Source organism: Phyllobates terribilis, unplaced genomic scaffold (assembly GCF_046119375.1).
Source record: "Phyllobates terribilis strain yellow unplaced genomic scaffold, ASM4611937v1 Scaffold_11__3_contigs__length_659146591, whole genome shotgun sequence".
Classification (NCBI taxonomy): domain Eukaryota; kingdom Metazoa; phylum Chordata; class Amphibia; order Anura; family Dendrobatidae; genus Phyllobates; species Phyllobates terribilis.
The window spans coordinates 390,736,527-390,759,972 of record NW_027362771.1 but is presented as its reverse complement, the minus strand read 5'-3'; the positions used below and the strand labels follow the sequence as shown (position 1 = coordinate 390,759,972).

General features: G+C 40.0%; 1 protein-coding gene across 1 annotated transcript in view; it reads left to right on the top strand.

The window, feature by feature from the left end:
* LOC141166379 (protein unc-13 homolog A-like) overlaps positions 1 to 23,446 on the top strand; it is a 192,992-nt gene that overhangs the window by 95,199 nt on the left and 74,347 nt on the right. The window contains exon 6 of the mRNA XM_073653014.1: positions 12,754 to 12,874. Coding sequence (XP_073509115.1) covers positions 12,754 to 12,874 — 121 coding nt within the window. The remainder of the gene's footprint in view (positions 1 to 12,753; positions 12,875 to 23,446) is intronic.

The following is a 23,446-nucleotide window of genomic DNA, read 5'->3' as shown; positions in this document are numbered from 1 at the left end:
GTCTGGATGAGAGTCACCTCTCCTCCAGAACTGGGTACCATCCGCACATAGAGACGCATAGAATTCGCTTGTAGAAACGTACAGACGCGCATTCTATGCGTCTCCATGCAAGTCAGTGGCGGGGCTTCCGCTGCGCTTCCGCAAAATTAAATGACATGCTGGGGATTTTTGTACGCAGCATAAACGCTGCGGAAAAATCCGCAGCATGTGCATAGAACATGCGGAATCCCCTTGGGGACCATGGGGTGCGGATTACCTAGCGTTTCACAAGCGTTTACGCTGCGGAAATTTTGCAGCATTAGTGCTTAAAAAACGCTACGTGGGCACCCAGTCTTAGCCTGCCTTCTGTCCATATTAGTCCACTTAAAAAATCATTGAGTGCCCTGCACAAAGCAGTAGTCCATACATTTCCTAATGCCTTCTACAAAGCATGCACCAGCCCATTTTAACCACTATTTTGGGGTGTCAGCCTGCCTTCTGTCCATATTAGTCCACTTAAAAAAGCGTTTTGTGCCCTACACAAAGCAGTAGTCGAAACATTTCCTACTGCCTGCTACAAAGCATGCACCTGCCCATTTTAACCACTATTTTAAGGTGTCAGCCTGCCTTCTTCCATATTAGTACGCTTAAAAAGTCATTGAGTGCCCTGCACAAAGCAGTAGTCCAAACATTTCCTACTGCCTGCTGCAAAGCATGCACCAGCCAATTTTAACCACTATTTTGGCTGTGACAGCTAGCTTGGCTTGTGCCATCAACATCTGAAAATCTGTCAACAAAACCCAAAATTCAAAAAAAGCCTGTTGTTAAGGGACGTGAACGTGGTGTTGTCAGTGGTGCGCGAGAAGGCACTCAATCTCTGTCAGGTCAGAAGAAGCTTGATGCATCCACTATGTTCCTGAAAAAATTTCCCGGTCTGGAACATAAACGTGTTTGGAAGCCAGAAGAAGGAGAGCAGATTCTGTCTTGGATAGCAGACAAGGCCTCTACACATTTGTCAAGCAGCAACAAATCTTCCACAACCACACAGTCTACTGTGGATACACAGAAGGCTGGCCCATCCCATCCTGAAGCTGGTTCTCCTTCCTCCCGCCATTATCAGTCACAGGAGACATATGACCCCAAGCTTGGCCACTCCGAGGATCTGTTTGGTACTTATCCTTTGGTAGGCTCTGGCCTATCACCGTGCAGCATTGAAGAGGGACAAGAGGAGGTGGCGTGGTTTGATGCTCAAGTATTTGAGGACCTATGGCCAGAAGAAAGCCACTTGGCGGAACGTCATTTACTGTCTCCAGAGGTGGAGGCTGATGATGATGAGACACAGTTGCCATCAGTTCAGCCTACAATGTCAACTGGGAACGAGGATGAGATGGAAGACGAGGTGGTCGATGATGAGTCCACTGATCTGACCTGGACCGTTGGCATGCATAGTCATGACAGCAACACAGAGGAAGATGGATATGTAGCACAAACACAGGCACCAAGGGGTCTTGGTTTGCCCAGAGTGAGAACTGGGTCAACTGTTCCCAAGAGCACCCCCGCTATGAGCCAAGTCAGGGCAAGGGGGCTTTAAGCTGCTGTGTGGAATTTTATTTCTGAAAGTCCTTCAGAGAAAAACATTGTAGTCTGTAGCATCTGCCATACCAAGTTGAACAGAAGCCAGGGCAAAGGCAACCTAAGCACCACCAGTATCTGAAACCACATGGCAGCCAAGCACCCCAGTAGGTGGGCGGAACACGGAACACCAGGGTACCAAATCTGCGTCTGGGGGATTAAGCCAATGCCATGTCGCCTGGGCTATGTCCTTCAGAATCTGCTGTTCAGGAAGCAGGCGCTCATACCTTCTGCCCACAAGCTGCGGTTGCTCACACACAACAAACATCAACCACATCCACTTCCTTGTCCCAGCAAAGCATCCAATTGTCCGTGCCTGAGAGCTTGGAAAGAAAGTGTAAATACCCAGCCACGGACCCACAGGCAGAAATACTAAACTCGCAGATTGCCAAATTGCTAGCTGTGGAGATGTTGCCGTTTAGGTTTGTGAGAACACAGTCTTTCCATGATCTCTTGGCTGTGGCTGACCCACGATACAGTGTTCCCAGCCGCCACTATTTTGCCCGGTGTGCCGTCCCTGCCTTACACAAGCACGTGTTAAACAATCTGAACCGTGCTCTCACCAACGCCGTAACCGGTCAGGTCCACCTAATAACAGACACCTGGACAAGTTGTTGTGAACATGGACGATACATTTCTGTCACGGCACACTGGGTGAACCTGGTGGAGGGTGGGACAAAGGCGCAAACGGGAACATCACACATCCTACCCACGGCAAGAATAGCGAGCCCAACTTCTGTCATTGTTTCCGCCTCTTCATATTCCACTTCTTCTCTCCCCTCCTCCTGCTCCTCATCCTCTGCTGAATTACATTCACCACCACTGCCAAGCTGGGACCTGTGCAGCGGCACATCGGCAAAGCGGCAACACGCTCTGCTGAAGCTGATCTGTTTAGGTCAGAAAGCACACACTGCAGCAGAGCTGTGGCAAGCTTTAAAAAAAACAGACCGATCAGTGGCTCTCCCCACTGCACCTCCTACTCGGTCTGGTTGTCTGCGATAATGGGTGTAATCTGGTGGTGGCTTTAAAGGTCGGCAAGCTGGTACACGTGCTATGCATGACTCACCTACTGAACCTAGTTGTTAAAAAACTTACCGCTGTAAAAAACTTACTTGCTGTACCTACTTGAGAAGGTGCACCTTATTAGCGCCCATTTCTGCCATTCCTCTACCGCTTTTGCTGCCCTTACAGCGCTGAAAAAGCACTTGAATTTGCCAAGTCACCGACTCATTTGCGACCTGACCACGCGGTGGAACTCCACCTATCATATGTTAGCGAGGATTAGTGAACAGCAGAGGGCCACCACTCATAAGAACTGTCGAGTGGGTGTGGATCGCTGACATTTATGAGGTTCTTGAGAACTTTGAGTACTGCACCAACCTTGTGAGCGGTGATCAGACTATTATCATCCCGCTCACTGCATAATCTCAAAGAGGAAGCTTTGAGTGCCCAGCATGTAGGTATGGAGCCAGATTTCCCAATGAGTATTACTACCCAGCCCAGTCAATATTCTGAGGCAACAATGGGTGATGAGGAGGAAGATAAGCAGGATGAGGAGGGAGAGAACTTGTTTTTCTGTGCTACCGAGGGGACTCGTAATGCTACAGAGGGCACACCCAACCCAAGATTCATGTCTGTCCAGGCTGGATGGGCTGGAGAGGAGGACAAGGAGGTGGAGGAGGAGGTGGCGAGTCAGCGTGAGGAGAGGATGGGTACTTTTTCTACTGTTGGGGACACAGAACATTTGCCTTTTTGCAGCTTGGCCCACATAGCACAGTTCATGTGTAAGTGTCTATGGCAAGACCCTCGCGTGATACACATTTTATCCAACAACTTATACTGGTTAGCCACCTTTCTCGATCCACGGTACAAGGAGAAATTTCCTTCTCTCTTTTTGGAGTCACCAAAGAGTTTATAATGGAATCGTTAAAGAGGGCCGTTGTAGATCAGTTGCTGAAAACATCATCCTCAAACAATGCTGGTGGCAGAGGTACCGGCTCTTTTCAACACCAAGGGATAATGGGGAGAGACACGAACAGAGGTGGGGGGAAAATGTGCACAAATTGGGAAATTTTCAATAAACCAGCACAACAGCAAGGGCTATCTGTGCCTGTAACAATGCCAAGGAGGGATAAGTTGCAGAACATGGTCAAGGGGTACTTAAGTGACCATACGTGCGTCCTTTCTGATGCTTCAGCTCCCTTTAATTATTGGGTATCTAAGCTGAACACTTGGCCTGACCTCTCCTTATATGCCTTGGAGGTGTTGGCCTGCCGGCTGCTAGTGTGGTGTCTGAGCGTGTTTTCAGTTCATCACTGTTAGGCGCACACGCCTCTCCACGGAAAATGCAGACCGACTTACTCTGATTAAATTCAACAAGGACTGGATATATATTCACAGTTTGTAATCCCTCCAGATGACAGCAAGCCAAACTAAATTCACCAAAAATGCAGATTCATGCTACTGCTGTTAACGTCACCCCCTTCCCATAAAAACCCATTTCCTTCCTTCGTCAACATGACTCAGCCCATAGGGATAATTTTTACAAACCCTATGCACATTGTGCAGTGGACAAACCAGGACATTATTCCTACTCCAGCCTAACTACTATTTGTGATTGGAGGCCTTTGGGATGGTGGCTACCTACGTCAACCATGACTCAGCCCATAGGGCTCATTTTTACGAACCCTATGCACATTGTGCAGTGGACAAATCTGTAATGTACAGTGGTCCTACCAAACTAATATTTGTCATTGGAGGCCCTTGTCACAGGTTGTGACACATTGTGACTGAGATAGGGGATACATATTCAATAGAAATGTACTGTCAGTCACCCTATTTTGCAAAAAAACATGCCTGGCTTGTGCCACATTGTGACTGAGATAGGGGATAAATATTCAATAGAAATTTACACTGACTGTTGATGACCGATTGATGGCCCTCTGAAAACTTGAATTGAGGTCCACAACTACTACAGTACTCTATCGTAGATAATGTTTGAAAAGGGAGGCCCTTGTCATGGAATCTCCCTGCACCTATGACCCAGCCCCCAGGAGTAATTTTTGGAAATACGATGCACATTCTGCACTGGACCAAGTAGTACAGTATCAAGAAGTCTTCTCTTCCTATATAATCTGGGGAATATTGACAATCAAAATCTCTGAGCCATTTGGAGAAGCTTCTCCAACCCATCCTGGAGGGGGGCACCATATATCCTTTGTCCTTTGCACAAGTGACATATTTGAGTTCGTCATTAAGTTGACTAGTGCAGCTTTATTTTTCCGGTTCACAGAGTTCATCCATACCTGAGGATCGCAGGCCGTCCATTGCTACCTTCTAGTTCTCCATGTCTCTTGGCCTTTTTCTCTCTAGACTCTTAAATGAGTTAAATAATAGAGTGAGGGCCCTACAATATGAATAAGTGAGGGCTAGTATTTGAGCTTCCTCCCCCTCTTCTCTTCGTGTTGCACTTAATTTTTCTCTCACCTTGCGTGGCACCTATCTCGTGTGAATTCTCTCTTAGACTAATGTCTGCATTTATGAGTTAAACACCTAGCCATGTAGTCTGTCTTTACATACATTTGTGAAAAAATTACTCATTCTCAAGAGTTTACTGAATTCAAGCGTGGTACTGTAATAAGATGCCAGCATTGTAACAAGTCAGTTTATGAAATTTCTTACCTCTTAAATATTCCATAATCAACTGTGAGTGGTATTATTGAAAAGTGGAAGCATTTAGGAACAATAGTTACTCCTAAAGTTATAGAGCCACATTGCCGAGTGCTGAGGAGCATAATGGATAAAAGTCACCTATACTCTGTTCACTGCAGAGTTCCAAAACTCTTTTGATTTATATAAACATAAAACCTGTGTGCTGGTAACCTCACAACATGGATTTTAATTTTAGATGAGCAAATAAATTCAGATAGAATTTAATTCTTCTAAAATTTTATAAAAAATCACCAAAATGTAGATTTTTTTTTTAAATTTGATTTTATGCAGATTCAGCTCAAAGGCAGCCCCGGCCGCCATGAGGGGCAAAAGGTGAGCAGAGGGTGAGCATAACGATTTTTTTTAATTATTTTATATATTATTATTTATTGTGCTCAGGGGTCATTCTTTGCTATTATTGGAATATTCACATTGTAGTTTCAGAATAAAGGCATCAGAACCACACTTCGCCCTCCATGCTTCACAGTAGGCACCACACATGTAGAAACTATACTCTCAGCTTTTTTGCATCTCATAAAGACATGTCAGTTGGTACCAAAAATCTCAAACAGATTTCCACTGATTTAATTTCCAATTTTTGTGTTGTGTTGCCCAAACAAGTCTCGTCTTGTTTGTGGACCACCGTAATGGTTTCTTAGCAGCAATTCAACCATAAAGGCCTCACAGTCTCCTCTGGACATTTGATGGTGAGATGTCTCTGCTACTTGATCTCTGTTCACCGGTTATGAGGCAGTTATCTGAGGTGCTGCTAATTTGTGGTTTGGGACTGGTAACTCTGATGAACTTATCCTTTGCAGCATAGATAATTTTTGGTCTTACTTTCCTGGGCAGATGAGAGCCACTTTCATCATAGCGATTGATGGTTTTCATGACTGTACTTAAATAATACCTTCAAAGTTCTAGCAATTTTCCGGATAGACTGACCCTTATGTCATTTCTGATTACTTAGTAATGTGGTTCTTGTCATATTCTAGCTTAGAACTGTTGTTTATTAGGGTTCAGCACTGTATGGAACTGTATACCAAAATTACCTCTGCAAAACACACCATGTTGGTCGTAAACACTTTCTGAAGACCAATGATTCCACAAATGAACTCTTGACAATGCATATCTGTTCATTGGAACCCAATACAGTTGATAAGCTGTCATCAGAATAAATGTATGGGGCTTCTTCAAGGAATCTAAGATTTAAGACATCTTCTGGTTTGTTTCACATGTTTCCTTTTTTCTTGTTTTGTCTTGTTCTATGTGTTCCTTCATGGTTTTGCTTCACTTAATCTGAATCTGCAAAGTGAAAAACTCCAAGTAGAACAAGAAAAACCATTGCATGATCAAACATTTCAAAACTTTTGACTGGTACTGTAGGTAAAATATAATTACAAACCAATGAACAAGGATACTCATTCCTAGTAGGATAATCTTCTGGACAATAAATAGAAAGCATGTCAACAAATGCTTATATTTCTATCTTAAGAAATATATAAAAGTAGCAATATAAAGAAACAACTTAAACAGAGAGGAAATCATTGAATATAAATATTATAATACACATAAGGTTACTTAACAAGAACAAAAAGGTAGAGATGGTTCAGCCACATGAGTCAATAACTGTTCAGTTTTTTGGTCATTATTTAGTTTTGGAACTACACTTGGACGGAAAGGGTAGTTTCAGTGTTTGGCAGCATAATGCGGTAAATATTAGTAAATGTTTCAACTAAGAAGTGTATAGACTTGAAAATAGATCTCCAGAAGTCTTGGATTTTTGAAAATGAGCAGCATTTATCCAAAAAGGATCAGTTTTCGCTGCAGAGTCCATTTCAAGTTTAGTTTATATCAGAATCACAGTAAGATTAACATAGCAAACTGTCTGAACCCCTGACAAACATGAAAGCATTAATGTGACTAAAGTCTAAGTTTGTGCATTGAGCACTAAAATGTATCTCTTTATAAGAAGAGGTTCATTGAACTACCCATGAATCTCTTCTCTGCCTGACATGCTGTTAGGCAAAGCTTAGGCAAAGGAATAAAGAAGTGAACAAGATGTATTAGTGTACATCATTTTGAAGAAAAAACACATTCATCATTAGTAAACTGGTTGTCGAGAGCTATACTACGAATCCAATTGTAATCTCATATTACAGTAAACCTGAAAATGTATCTCCTTGTCGAAACTGAGCCCAGCAAACCTAGCTATTACAGAGCTGTATTCCCATTCATGAAAGTGGAGGCAAAATATAGATTTCTATGTCAGAATTCCTATAGTTTGTATAATTATTTCCTACCATTCCATTGATTTTTTTTTAATAAGAAAATAGCATCTAGATGATTGCATTGAAGCTGCTTATGACTCTAATATTTTTATAATTGTACCTAGTTTTAGAAATGCTGCATTATATTGAAATACTACCTTTTGCTTCAGATCTTCATACCTTAACAGTTTTAGCAGTTTTTTTTCATCTCTTTCGTGTTCTCTAGAAAATAAATAATCCCAATGACATTAACCCCTTAACAACTTTTGACGTACATGTACATCAAAAGTCATGTGCCTGACTTTGATGCGGGTTCGCACGCCGTGGCTGGCATTCATAGGAGATCATGATTTTCTTATGCACTGCTGTGTATAGCACAAGCTATCGGACGATCACAGCTTCAAGTCCTCTAAAGGGGCTAATAAACACAGTAAAAAGTGAAAAACACAAAAGTTCAAATAAAAAAAATTAAGGATATACATATTTGTATTGTTGCGTTCATAAAAGTCAGATCTATCGAAATATAAAATAAATTAATCCGATCGGTAAATAGAGTAACGAAAAAAAATCAAAACGCTAGAATACATTTTTTGGCCACTGCAACATTCGAATAAAATGCACTAAAAGGTGATCAAAACATCAAGTCTACCCAAAAATGGTATCAGTAAAAACGTCAGCTCAGTGTGCAAAAAAACAAGCCCCTTATCCCAAAAAATGAAAACATTACAGGTCTTGGAAAATTTCGATAAAAGCAAAAAATAATAATTTCTAACAAATTTCAGAATTTTTTTTCATCGCTTAAAATAAAATAAAACTAAACATGTTTGGTATCTACATGCTCATACTGACTTGGAGAATCATATTGCCAGGTCAGTTTTACCATGTCGTAAACATCGTAAATAAAAAACCCAAAAAACAGTTGTGGAATAGCACTTTTCTTTTTCAATTTGAACACATTTGGATTTTTTTTTCTTGCTTTCCACTGCATCACATGATAAAGTGAATTATATCATTCAAAAGTACAACTCGTCTTGCAAAAAAAACAAGCCATCATACAGGTGTGTACGGAAAAACAAAAAGGTTATGGCTCTTGGAAGAAAGGGAGAAAAAAAGACAAAAACGGAAAATAGCCAGGGAGTGAAGAGGTTAAATCTATGACATTTATGATAGTGATGTATAGAGTGCCATGCATTTGAACAGACCTCTCTGTAAAAAATGCATTATAATAAGTTTGTAATTTATCATTTGCGCTCTTGGCAACATTTTGCTAGAAACCCTGTAAGTTAAATGCAACAAAATCAAATAAAATTCTGCACCCATTTTGTGTAAAGTATGGCCCTAGGCAGAATTATAATTTGTGCCCCAGTTGCAGAAATAACATACAAGCAACACAGTCCTACCCCTTATGCTATCATAAGCGTGGTTTTAGGCCATGTGCACACTTAGAGTATTTGGTGATTTTTTTACCTCAGTATTTATAAGCCAAAACCAGGAGTGGAACAATCAGAGGAAAAGTATAATAGAAACACCTCACCACTTCTGTATTTATCACCCGCTCCTGGTTTTGACTGTTACGCTCGCGCCCGGACTGACTGGCATGAGCGTAATTAGTGATCCCACTGGACCATGAACCGAGGAGTGCCTGGAGGGGCGTAACTAAGTATCAACCTGGTCCGACCAAGGTCGCACGGCGGCTCAGTCGACTCCGTGAACCAGGGAGGAACCGAGCAGAGGGACCAGGTACTACTCCAGGTCAGACCCCGGTCACAGCTGTTGACCCACACCGGGGAATGCAGAAACAGGCAGGTTATCTGGTATGCAGACAGGTGGGCACTGGCAGGCACGGCTGGTATGAAGGCAGGTAGGTACTAGCAGGCATGGCTGGTATGAAGGCAGGTGGGTACCAGCAGGCACAGCTGGTATAAAGGCAGGTGGGTACTGGCAGGCACGGCTGGTATGAAGGCAGGCGGGTGCTGACAGGTACGGCTGGAATGCTGACAGGCAGATACTGGCAGGTATGAACGGAGGCTGGATAGGGACCAGTACAGGCTGGGATACAGGAACAGAGCCACAGGTTGTGTTGTGCAGAAGTCAGGTGGATGCACAGCTGATAGTCCTACTGAATAGACTGTTAGAATTTGTATTATGGCAAGAAAAAAGCAGCTAAGTAAAGAAAAACGAGTGGCCAACAAGATACGCTTTGACGTTAGCTGTTGGGCTCATATACATTGGCCAATTTATTTGGTAAGTACCTTCCTTCTACTGTAAATTTTTCTGGAGGAATATTGCGGTTCCATTTTTCCAAAAAATGTACATAATGTAACATTAATCTATTTTTCATGGCAGTAGTGCAGTTCCAATTGTCTAAATTTGCCATTCTAGCAACCTAGAGTGCAGCTATATATTTTTCTTATAACTGTTGTCTTAGCTGGCACCTGTACACACTAGCTAGGAGGTGCTGGTCGGATTTTCCGTTTGTGCTTTTATTTACCCTTCCCAATTGCAGTGCTTTGTTTCCGCTGCTGCCCCAGTTTCTATTGTTTGCCTACAGTGATAATGTTTTGTCGCCAGTGCTCCAGCACCTCTGCCAGTGTAGACTACATGAGCCGCTGAGCTCAGTAATTGGCTGCAGTGCTGTAAATGTGACATCATAGTTACAGACTAAAACAGAGAGCGGAGCAGTGGGGGACCCAGGGAGGCTAACTAAAGTACAGTTTGTATTTATTACACTGAACAGCATCTAGGGACAATAGTTTACTGAAAACTGAAAACTCCTTTGAAGCACCACTCCAGTGGAGTTTTTGCTTTTCACCGCTGGAGTGGCATTTTAAATCTAAGCCCCCTGTCACATATTCACCCTCCGGCGTCTTCAACGTTTTTCGGCACTGCTACGGTCCCCCTGCCCCATCTTGTGAGAGCAGTTTCTGACTGGCCGTAAATCAGAAGCTACGTCACACATTCTCAATACAAGTCTATGAGAGCCAGAATGAGGCCAGAACGAGGCTCTCATAGACTTGTATTGAAAAGTGACCTCCGCAGTGCTCCATGAAACACTGGAGCTGAGAGCATGTAACTTTTTGTTGGAGACTGACCCGAGCGACGCTGGAAACGGATGAAGGTGGTGGAAGGTGAGTATCAGACAGGGGGCAGGGGGCTTACACTAGTGATACCACTAAAGCGATGTGGTGCTTTAAACTTTATTTATAGAAACCCTGATAACCCCTTTAACAAGTCTTGGACATATGATTTATTTATGCTAATGATGTACATAACTGTGAAAGCAAGTTAAAGACACACAAATAGAAGCAAATCAAAATACATTTACTATAATATGTGCTCACTGTAAGCATTTGATTACACTAAGAATATGAATGCAAAATAATTTGTGTTGTTCAATTCATTGCCAAATATTAAAAAAACACTTTCCCAGGTAATTATGATCTTAATTTTTAGGACATATTTAGGTGATATTTTACAATAAAGTTTAATAAAGGAATTGTAGGAATACAAATTGGAAAATCAAAGCTGCAATGTGATTTGTTTGCTGCAGGCAAAGGTGCTCTTGAACAGTGTGTTGTAACCTGCTAGAGTTTGGTCCAATTTTGGTTACTCCAATATGTTTTACCTATCTGCCACAGTTAAGATATAAAAAAATGGCAAGTAGTAAACAGGATGGTAAAAAAACTGATTAATAAAATATGCAAAAGTATGGAAAAATATTCTATATAGAGAGAGTTGTTAGGTTTTTTTTTCTTTTAAATTACTGGTAATATGTAGGGTAATCTACCGTGTGGCCCAAAAGTAAGTGTACAGTTGGATTAATGATATGATAAAAATGAAAAAAGCATATACAGAATGGGAGGAATAGAGCTAAGCAACAGTACATGTGAAAAAGACTTAGGTATACTAATAGATCATAGACTGAACATGAGTCAACAGTGTGATGCAGCAGCAAAAAAGGCAAATACAATTCTGGGATGTATTAACAGAAGCATACAGTCTAGATCACGTGAAGTCATTATCGGTCTTTACTCCTCTTTGGTCAGACCTCATCTGGAATACTGTGTACAGTTTTGGGCACCACATTTTAAAAAAGACATAGACAAACTGGAGCAAGTTCAGAGAAGAGCGACCAGGATGGTGACTGGTCTGCAAACCATGTCCTATGAGGAACGGTTGCAGGATTTGGGAATGTTTAGCTTGCAAAAAAGAAGACTGAGAGGAGACTTAATAGCTGTCTACAAATATGTCAAGGGCTGTCACATTGTAGAAGGATCATCTTTATTCTCATTTGCACAAGGAAAGACTAGAAGCAATGGGATGAAACTAAATGGGAGGAGACACAGATTAGATATTAGAAAAAACTTTTTGACAGTTAGGGTGATTAATGAGTGGAACAGGCTGCCACGAGAGGTGGTGAGTTCCCCTTCAATGGACGTCTTCAAACAGAGGCTGGACAGACATCTGTCTGAGATGATCTAGTGAATCCTGCTTTGAGCAGGGGGTTGGACCAGATGACCCAGGAGGTCCCTTCCAACTCTACCATTCTATGATTCTATGATTCTATGAGATTTTATGAGAATACATATAAACCAAAACACAACTGTTGATGGTAACAAGTACCTAAACCACAACTCAGGACAGTGACTAAGTTTCCCTACTTCCCTAACATGACTACTTGGAAGCATTTATGGACATTGATGCGGAATTGAAGTCGTACTCTGTGTTAGGTTCTGGAATGTTGCAACTTTGTTCGAGGTATGTTTCAATGTTGATGGAAAACATTTTGAGTTCACTGCTTACAAGATTAGACAGGGTTAAATGTAATAAACAATGTGATAGAATGTGATTAAGATTCTTTTGTTGTGTGTCAGTGTGTATGTTTAGCCATATAATTTGTTGTGATTTTGTTGATTCAACCTACTTTATATTTTATAATTTCAGATTTACATTCATTTTTGCTAGAACTTGTTAACAATCTAAGTTCTTTACCATAGGAGATGTGCAGTCTCAGTTGGCCATGAACAAGAAATACGAAACAGATGTTATAATAATTTATACTAATTATATTTTAGCTCCAAGTGTTCAATTGTTTGCGAATAATACCCATGTTGCTTATCGATCAAATTCAGTAGCTCATCCTTGCTAATTGTTACAACAGATGGAATGATCGAGAACCAAGAGGATTCAACCAACGATGAAAATGAGGTCTCTTCTGACAGTGCTGAACTATGTCCTTCATCGCAGAAATATATTCTTAGTACTATCATAAAAGAAACAAGGTAATATATTCACCACTGTTATATCATTAATGCCATGGTGTTCTTTAAGCATTTCTGTGCCGAGTTTTTCAGTTTATAATGAGCACAATGCAGGTGTAATACCAACATGCACAATATATTTTGGTCCTGGTGCTATAGCTACAAGCCATTATAAAGTTTTAGGCTTTTTATTTGCAGTTTTTATGTGAGCTTCAAATTGTTTCAAAATCAGTTTTTTTCTTTATGCTTAGAAAACGGAATACACAATATTTTTGAAAAGATATTTGCACACTATTATTAAAGGTGTTTTAGTCACACCAATTTGTATTGGATGTGGCTAAAACATTAAATTATTAAGATTTGGTGTTTTAGCTACACCCATTACAAATAGGTACAATCATGCACACAGCCATGCAGTTCTCATAGACGGTAGCAGTACCGGCCGCACTGGAGACCTCTTAGATTTGGCACTGTTTATGAGTGACTTATCTGATATGTTGTGTCCCTGCTTTTGATTTTTCCCCACATTTGAGGTCTGATTTAATCAGCCATCATGTGCCTCCAATAGGTGGAGCGGAGCGCCGTTCACGGCTGTTAACCTGTTAAATCCTGTTGTCAATTTCGAACAGTGGCATTTAACATGCGACATTAGGGGATGTGTCGTTCCATGCTCCCATCGGCACTCTCGTGCCGCTGGGTTGTCATGGAAGTTAAAGTCTGCTAAAGACCCCTGTGCCTGTCATTACAATCCTCCTGTGAAAGCAAGCCCGTGGATGGCATTCATAGGAGATCGTGATTTTAGCTATACAAAGCAGTGCTGTTGCATTGCTATGTATAGTGGAGGCTATCAGACAATCGTAGCTTCAAGTCACCTAAGGGGACAATTAAATACAGTAAAAAGTGGAAAACAAAAGTCTTTAAAAATATGAAAAAAAAACCCATAAATGTTCAAGCCGCCCCCTTTTGCCCTATTAAAAATAAAAAAATAAAAAATGCATATATTTTGTATTGCTGCATTCATAAAAGTCTGATCTATCAAAATATAAAGTAAATTAATCCGATTAGTAAATGGCGTAACGAGAAAAGAATCAAAACTACAAAATTATGTTTTTTTGGCGGCAACATGGCAATAAAGGGTGATCAAAACATTGTATATACCAAAAAATGAAATTAGTAAAATTGTTAGATCAGTGTGAAAAAATTATCCCTCACACAGCCCCATATCCTGAAAAATGAAAACTTTTTGGGTCTTGAAAAATGATGCCAAAAGTAAAACTTTTTTTTTTTTTTTCAACACTTAAATAAATAAAAAAACTATGCATGTTTGGTATCTGCGTTCTCGTACTGACATGGGGAATCATATTGCTAGATCAGTTTTACCATATAGTTAACATGGTAAATAAAAAACCCAAAAGACATTTGTGAAATTGCACTTGTTTTGCAATTTCAACATACTTGGAATTTTTTTCCCGTTTTCCAGTACACTATGTGGTAGATTGAATAGTGTATTTCAAAAGTACAACTCATCCTGCAAAAAACAAGCCCTCATATGGCCATATTGATGGAAAAATAAAAAAGTTATGGCTCTGGGAAGAAGGAGAGCAAAAAACAAAGAAAAAAAAAACAGCGGAAAATCAGCATGTCATGAGGGGTTTAAGTATTAAAGGGTTGGGTTAAGGATTTAATGGTTGAGTATTTACAGCAGATTCTGTAGAAAAAAGCAGTAGAAGAACACTGCATAAAACATACACTTTTTTTTGCATGCATTTTTGTTGCATATTTGCTTATGTTTTTTTCCATTTGAATGTGTGAAAAAGTCTGCAGAAACACTGAAAAAGTTGACATGATGAAGATTTGAAAAAAATGCTTTGGTGGTTCAACTTTGCTTGGAATGAATAAGCAGAGTGTGGATGAGATTTCAGAAATCCCATTCACTTTGTGGGTACTGGAAAACACTACTTTATTTGCACATAAAAAAACACACTGAAAACACTCAGCGTGTGAACAAGCTCTAGGGATACGTGCCCACTATGTGTTTTTCAAGCGTTTTTGCCGCGGAATTTCCGCTGCGAAAACGCTTAAAAAACGCTTGGTAATATGTGCCCCATGGTCCCCAATGATGATCCGCATGTGCTGTGCACATGCTGCGGAAATTTCCTCTGTGGATTATCATTACGGACAAATACACTGCTTGTCCATTAATTTTGCGGACAAGCAGTGTAATTGCCGCCATTGACTTGTATTGAATCGCTTAATATCCGCATGACTACATGTGCACATTAAGCGATTCTATGTGCGGATGGTACCCGGGTCTGGAGAAGAGGAGACTCTCCTCCAGACCCAGGTACCATAGAACCTGTTAAAAAAAAGAATTTAAGATAAAAAAATACATTATACTTACCTTCTGATGTCCCCCGGTCTCCTGTACGATGCGTCCGCTGACGTCGGCGGTCGCGTGACCTGTCACATGACTAAATTACGTCAGCGCAGATCCTTTTAGACCATCGCGAGCCGTTTAAGAGACCGGACGCATCGTACAGGAGACCGGGGGCCATCGGAAGGTAAGTATAATGTTTACTTTTTATTTTTGTACCATTTTTATTTTTTTTTTTAACTATTACTTGGTCACACTATATAAATCCATGACGTTTGCATGGATTTATATAGTGTGACCAAGTTGTCAAGCACTTTTCCAAGTGATGCTAAAATCGCTTGGAAAAGCGCTTCATAACCCGCATGCAGAAATGCATGCAAAGACGCTTGACAAACGCTTCTATCTCGTGGGAAAAACGCATGTACAATCCGCATGCGTTTTTCCTGCCTGGGAGATGCGGAAAAAATCTGCAGCATTTCTGCATCATGGGCACTTAGCCTTAGTGTTGTTACTGTGAAGTAGAAAAGTCCAGGTATATCGTCATGACAGCCATGATTCACTTTGAAAACTCACAAAATAAGTCATCAAGTATAGAAAATATGCTCCATTACAAACAAAACTCTTCATTACAAACAGAACTCCTGCGTTGACTGCAAGAACAGCATGTTTCCTTCACACTGCTGTAAGTTGAGTTACCTATTTTCTTTCTGTTCATCTAGGGATTTTCCATTGTACTGGAACTACACTTTTCTTTCTAAATTATGACTGAGGTTAATAGTTGAACATTTTTCTCTTCAATTATTCTGGTTTTATTGATTTTCTACTTTGTACCCTAAAAGTCATTGAGGGTCAAAGGCTACATCTAGTGAAAGGTTAAACAGGCTCAGACATGGTATTTCTTCAGACTCCTTCAGGCAACCAGTCCCAGCTATAATAATTATATTCAATCAATTAAGCATGTACTTTTACTACAGGTCTTGAAACTTCATAATTTATGTAAAATGGCAATAAAATCCACTGCTTTCAATGCAACTATATACACATCACAAAAAAGATTACTTGTCATTGTCTAGAGTCTAATGATCATTTAAACATTAATTTGCATTTATTATTCTGCTTTATAAATGTTATCCTCCTGCCTGTCCACTTTGTGAACAGGCGCTGTTTTCATTTTTCTTCATGTTTGCATGTCCTTGTTCACATTTCGGGGACCTCCCCCTTTTTCAAGCTTGAGGGTGTGAATTGAGTGCTGCTTCCATTTTTTTGTGGATGTGTCTATCAGAAAGCAGGGTCGCTCAAAAAATCAGGACCTGCTCAAATATAAGACACCAATATAACAATACCAGCTGTAGTGCTCTCATGTATAGTGACAGTCAGAATATCCCTGTTATATGCCCACGAACCTGAATAGTGCTGGAGCTCCATAAATACACATGTATATACACATTCCTAGATACATATACACATTCTTCAGGCCAGGAGGCTGCTGTTAATCAAAGAGAATGTCTAATAGTAAAGAGAAAAAAATAAGAAAAAGTAGCAGTAGTAAAATAAAAAAGAAAAGTAGTAAAGTAGAATACACATTACAGTACTTATAGCTTAAAGGGGTTGTCCACTACTAGGACAACCCCTTCTTGAACTAAATGTTTAGCCCTGATAAAATAAAAAAACGATACTCACCTCCCGTGCCGGCGCCATTACAGCGTTATCAACACTCGCAGTTCCGGGAAACTGGTGCGGTGGAATGAAATGTGCGTCAATGTCCCCGCCTTAGTACGAAATTGATCATGAAGAGGAAGTCAGAGATCAGCTGCAGCCCGGACTTCCTCTTCATGTTCAAAAAGTGACAGTGACGTCAGCGCTGATTGGGCATCGGGCACCACGTGTCATTCCACCGCATGAGAGCCCCGGGACCGCGAATGCTGACACCACTGGAATGGTGCCGGCACGGGAGGTGAATATCGTTTTTTTTATTACATTTACTTCAAGAAGGGATTTTCCTTGTAGTGGACAACCCTTTAAATACCGTGCCGCCCAGCTTTGGTGGTCCTCTACCAGACTTTGCTTACATCCTGGGAGCAAAATGATGTCCTGCTGACACATTACTGCAAATGAATGACATCATTTCATTTGATTGACTAGAAAAATCACAATGCTGCAATATAGGGCAATATATGGATCCAGAGGTTGTTTCTCGATTATTATCAGTGTTAGGACCTCTTGTTTGAATGAAGACAGGAGTCAGAACAGGGATAAAAATGAAGGAAAGGTTATGAATGTGTTGGGAAGGAATGCAATCAGGAGGTTAGGTGGATGTATGAGACCTGGAAATTGGGCAAGAAAGTCTTTGCAAAGAGATAAATGGGATTGCTTCTATCTGGAGAGATGTGTGGGGCCAGGAAAGGTTGCTTGAAAATTATTGGTGTTACAAATGCATGTTACAACGAAGACAGAATGATGATAGGAGTATATAAAGAGAGATGTCATCGAAGAGATGAAACTAGAGGAGAGATTATGAATGAAAGGGAAGGAAATTGGATCAAAAGGGCAAATAATAATTTAAGACATGGACATTTGGAAAGGAAGTCAGAGAGAAGTAAGGCAAAGGGTTCAAGGAAATAGCAGAATAAATGGTTATTAAGTGGACTGAATGTTTAGTCAGTATCTTAAATCCTTTGTTTAAAGCCAAAATCAGTCGATCCGAAACATCAAATATAATGGGAACATATTTGCATCTAAGCGAAAGAAGTGTGCTCCAGCGTCAGGATGGAATTAAAAGTTTAAAAATGTATTACTAATAAATAAAAACATCACCATAGGTCACAGCCAGCCAGAATGTAGTTGTTAGCAAACACGTTTCAGTCTTTAATTATTGCATTATGTAAGCAGTGTTTATATACAGTGCTAAGCATAAATGAGTACACCCCAACAAATTTGTCAGAAAACCTTTAGCTTCCTTTGAGAATTAACATTTTCTATGAGCTATCACATTACAAAATACTCCCACAAATGTGCGCCATTGATTGCAAAGATTTGTTATTCTGCACATCCAAAAAAGTAATTTCCCTAACAAGTTCATTCAAGACCATGTTTCAAAAATGAGCACACCGCAATAAAAATCTTTGGAGCAAAGTTATATATTACAAAATTCTAATTAATAAGAATTCAACCACAGGTAAATCTAATTATTCATTAAACATATGTCCAGCCGACAATAGACTGTAAAAGAGATTTTCTTAACAAAGAAAACCCCATTCCATTTCATGCTGTTAGCAATGGCATCACATGGAAGAGAAGTATCACAAGACAGAAAGAAAATAATTTCTTTCCACAAGAAAAATAAAGATTTATAGAATATCAGCAAAGCTTTACTTATCAGTCAGAATACTGTAGCAAAAGTGACACAAAAATGTAACAAAGATGGAACTGCAACCATCTCACAGAGATGTCCAGACTCACCATTGAAGTTAACACCTAAACAAGAACATTTTTAGGTGAAAAGGGTTGAAGTTGACTTCAGTTAACTAACGAAATAGAGAGCCAAACCAGGATGAGTGTTTGCCGTTACACAATACAGTGTATACTACAGAGGAATGACATTCATGGGTGTTGTCAATTAACCCCTTTATGACATTTATAGTAATAGTACGTCCCTGTGCCCTGGGCCTATTGGACCAGGGACGTACTATTACGCGTGCTATGATCGCGCCCGCACTTAAGCCGTGCAGGGCGATCGCCGCCGGTTGTCAGCTGATTGTTACAGCTGACACCCGGTGCTATGTGCAATCGAAGTCGATCTCAGCATTGTGGGGACAAGGGGAGGTAAGCGCTATACTCATCTCCGGTCCCGGATGTTGTCATGTAGTTTAAAAGTAAGTAAAAGGACAGAAAGTGAAAAAAAAATGTTTTAAAAAATATTTTTAAAAAAATGAAAATAATCTCCAAAAAATAAAAATATAATATGCCCATCAATAAATATTATTATAAAATAAAAAACAACTAAATAAAAAAAGTACAAATATTTGGTATCGCCACGTCCGTAACGACCTGACCTATAAAACTGTCACACTAGTTAACCCCTTTAGTGAACACGGTAAAAAAAAAAAAAACGAAGCAAAAAACGATGCTTTATCATACCGCCAAACAAAAAATGGAATAAAATGCGATCAAAAAAACGAATGTAAATAAAAATCGTACCGCTGAAAACGTCATCTTGTCCCGCAAAAACAAGCCACCATACAGCTCCATCAGCTGAAAAATAAAAAAGTTATAGCTCTCAGAATAAAGCGATGCAAAAAAATTATTTTTTCTATAAAATTGTTTTTATTGTGTATAAGCACCAAAACATAAAAAACATATATAAATGTGGTACCACTGTAAACGTACTGACCCGAAGAATAACGCTGCCTTATCAATTTTACCACATGCGGAATGGCATAAAAAAAAAAAAAAAAATTCCTGAATTGTTGATTTTTGTTTATTCTCCCTCCCAAAAATTGGAATAGAAAGCTATTAAAAAATGTCACATGCCTGAAAATGGTAACAATAAAAACGTCAACTTGTCCCGCAAAAAACAAGCCATCACATGACTCTGTCGGCCAAAATATGGAAAAATTATAACTCTCAAAATATGGCGATGCAAAAACTAGTCTTGGCAAAAAAATGCGTCTTTCAGTGTGTGACAGCTGTCAATCATAAAAACACAATATGAATCTGGTATCGCTGTAATCGCACCGACCCGAAAAATAAAGTCGTCTAGTCACTTATACCGCACGAGGAACGGCGTAAAAAATAAACTCTAGGGTGAGGGTTAGGGTTGTGCTAGGGTTAGGGTTGTGCTAGGGTTAGGGTTAGGGTTGTGCTAGGGTTAGGGCTGTGCTAGGGTTAGGGTTAGGGTTGTGCTAGAGTTAGGGTTGTGCTATTGTTAGGGTTGTGCTAGGGTTAGGGCTGTGCTAGGGTTAGGGTTGTGCTAGGGTTAGGGTTGTGCTAGGGTTAAGGTTGTGCTAGGGTTAGGGTTGTACTAGGGTTGGGGTTTTTTCAAAAGTAAAAAAAAAAAAATGATGACGATATGGTGACTAGTGTTGAGCGCAAGTGCTCTCTACTAGAGTTTGCATTGGGTGCTTGGGTATGCACCGAGTATCGTGGGTGCTCAAGTGACATGCTCGAGTCTCCGCCCCATATGCTTTGCGGGCAAAAAAACCCCACGGGGATTGCCTGCCATGCACGAGTGATCCCCGCATGTTTTTTTTTGGGTGTCTAATAACCGTGAAACATGCGGGGCGGGGACTCAAGCATGTCACTCGAGCACCCGCGATACATGGTGCATACCCGAGTACAAACTCAAGTAGCGAGTACTTGTGCTCAAGACTAATGACAACTTATTCAATATGATGACCTAATGTAATCAATTTCTGTGTCGTTTCTCTGGGTTCAAAATGTTCACTATACCCTTTGATAAAATCCTTGAGGGGTGTAATTTCCAAAATGGGGTCACTTGTGGGGGGTTTCCACTTTTTAGGCGCATCAGGGGCTCTCCAAACGCAACATGGCGTCCGCTCTCAATTCCAGCCAATTTTGCGTTCAAAAAGTCACACAGTGCTCCTTCCCTTCTGAACCCTGCCGTGCGCCCAAACACTGTATTTTCCCCACATATGGGGTATTGGCGTACTCAGGAGAAATGGCACAACAAATCGTATGGTGCATTTTCTCCTGTTATCCTTATGAAAATGCAAAATTGGGGGCTGAAAAACATTTTTGTGGGAAAAATGTGAACATTTTATTTTTACAGCTCAATGATATAAACTTCTGTGAAGCACCTGGGGGCTCAAGGTGCTCACTACACACCTAGATAAATACCCTGAGGGGTCTAGTTTCCAAAATGGTGTCACTTGTGGGGGGTTTCCACTGTTTAGGCACATCAGGGGCTCCCCAAACGCAACATGGTGTCCGCTAATTATTCAAGCAAATTTTACATTCAAAAAGTCAAATGGCGCCCCTTCCCTTCCGAACACAGCCGTTCGCCAAAACAGTGGTTTTTCCCCACATATGGGGTATCTGCGTGTTCAGAGGAAATTGCACAACAAATTTTGTGGCCCACTTTTTTCCGTTACCCCTGAAAAAATAAAAAAAAATTGGGTCTAAAGTAACATTTTTGTGAAAAAAGTTAAATGCTAATTTTTTTCTTCCACATTCCAAAAATTCCTGTGAAGCACGTGAAGGGTTAATAAACTTCTTGAATGTGGTTTTGAGCACCTTGAGGGGTGCAGTTTTTAGAATGGTGTCACTTTTGGGTATTTTCTGTCATAAAGGCCCCTCAAAGTCACGTCAAATATGATGTGGTTCTAAAAAAATGGTTTTGTAAATTTTGTTGTAAAAATGAGAAATCGCTGGTCAACTTTTAACCCTTATAGCTTCGTAATAAAAAAAAAATTTGGTTCCAAAATTGTGCTGATGTAAAGTAGACATGTGGGAAATGCTATTTATTAACTATTTTGTGTAATAGTTAAGAGCCTAAAAATTAAAATTTTGAAAATTGCGAAATTTTCCCCAAATTTCCGACTCTTTCACAAATACACGCAAGTGATATCGAAGAAATTTTACCACTATCATGAAGTACAATATGTCTCAATATCAGAATCAGGGGGATCCGTTGAAGTGTTCCAGAGTAATTATCTCATAAAGTGAACGTGGTCAGAATTGTAAAAATTGCCCCGGTCATTAACGTGCAAACCACCCTCGGGGGTAAAGGGGTAAAGGAACCCTTTCCAAAATTGAATGCACAAAAAATCTTGTATAAAATTTGCCAGGGCCCATGCTGAAAAATATAAAGACTAATGGGACTCTATACTGTTGAATGATGAGTCCAATATAAATGTTTTTGGAACTAATGGTTTCAAAACTGAATGGTGTTGCATAGGTGAAGAGTACAAAGAAAAATGTATGGTGCAAACAGTAGCATTATCCTGATGTTTCCTGAGTGTTTCTGGTGTCGGGGAGCAATATTTCATTGATGGTATCATGAATTCACAGATGTACTGCTCTATATTGAAAGACAAGCTACTATTACTCTATGACCTTGGTAAACGTGTACTTTTCCAACATGCCAATGATCTTTTATTGTTACTGTAGGCCTCTTGGCAGCTTCCCGAACCAATTTTCTGCTTGTTTTCTTTTTATCATGTTTTTGAGGGGCGTCCACTTTTAGGTAATGTCACTGTTGTGCCAAATTTAAGCCACTTCTTGATGACCATCTTCACTTATTTGTACAGAATATGGGTGACATTAAAGGTGGAAAAAGTTCTGAGATGATTCTTCTTGGAATGATTTTTGTACATGACAAAAACCTTCCGTTTTCTCAGGGGTGTCTAGACACACACTGTAATAATGTATATAAGTTTGCATCTAGATTGTTTTCTCCATGATACTGTCCAGATAGGAGTGAAATATTTACATATAACAATTTTTTGTAAATTTTGCAAAGAAGGCGCCAGGATATACAATAGATTGTTTTAATGTGTAGCAACCTTGGTCCCTCATCAAGAGCATTAAACAAAAGTATTTAAACTTGTAATGATCTTGCATCTATCTTGAATATTTGAACTGGTTGCGCAATATGATATAAATGGTTGACTGTCTAATATCTTAATAGTCTCACCATGAACCACATAAACTACAGAAAATTGCAGTTATATTATACTAATAATAATATGTCTAATAAAAGACATTATTTAGAAATACAATACTTTAGAAATCACTCAAAAAAGGAAATGAAGGTTAAAGGGACATCCTTTTGGCCTCCATCAGTGGATACATTTTGCGTCATCAGTGGATACATTTTGCTTCATTGTTGAGGCTTTTCTTGGCCTATACATCAAAATATAGACCCCAAACCTGATGTGAGCAGAGGAGTTGCATTCATTCCTATTTGCTTTCGCTGAATGCAGCAGCAAACACAAGTGTAAGATGCTGTCTCATCAAAAAAATCCAATTGTACAGTGTCTTGCTCTGTTTTCCTGAGGCCTTAAGACTTTGCTATCTATACTCTTCAGTTGAGATATCCTTGGCGTATTCATGAGCTCAATGCCATATGAACAGATAGATTTTAGTGACAACAGAAAGCAAGACATGGAAAACTATTGTGAATTAGAGATAGGCTCCCAGAGGCAAAAATAAGAACGTTTTCTGTCCCAAATCAGTGCTTTGTAAACTGGTAAATGACA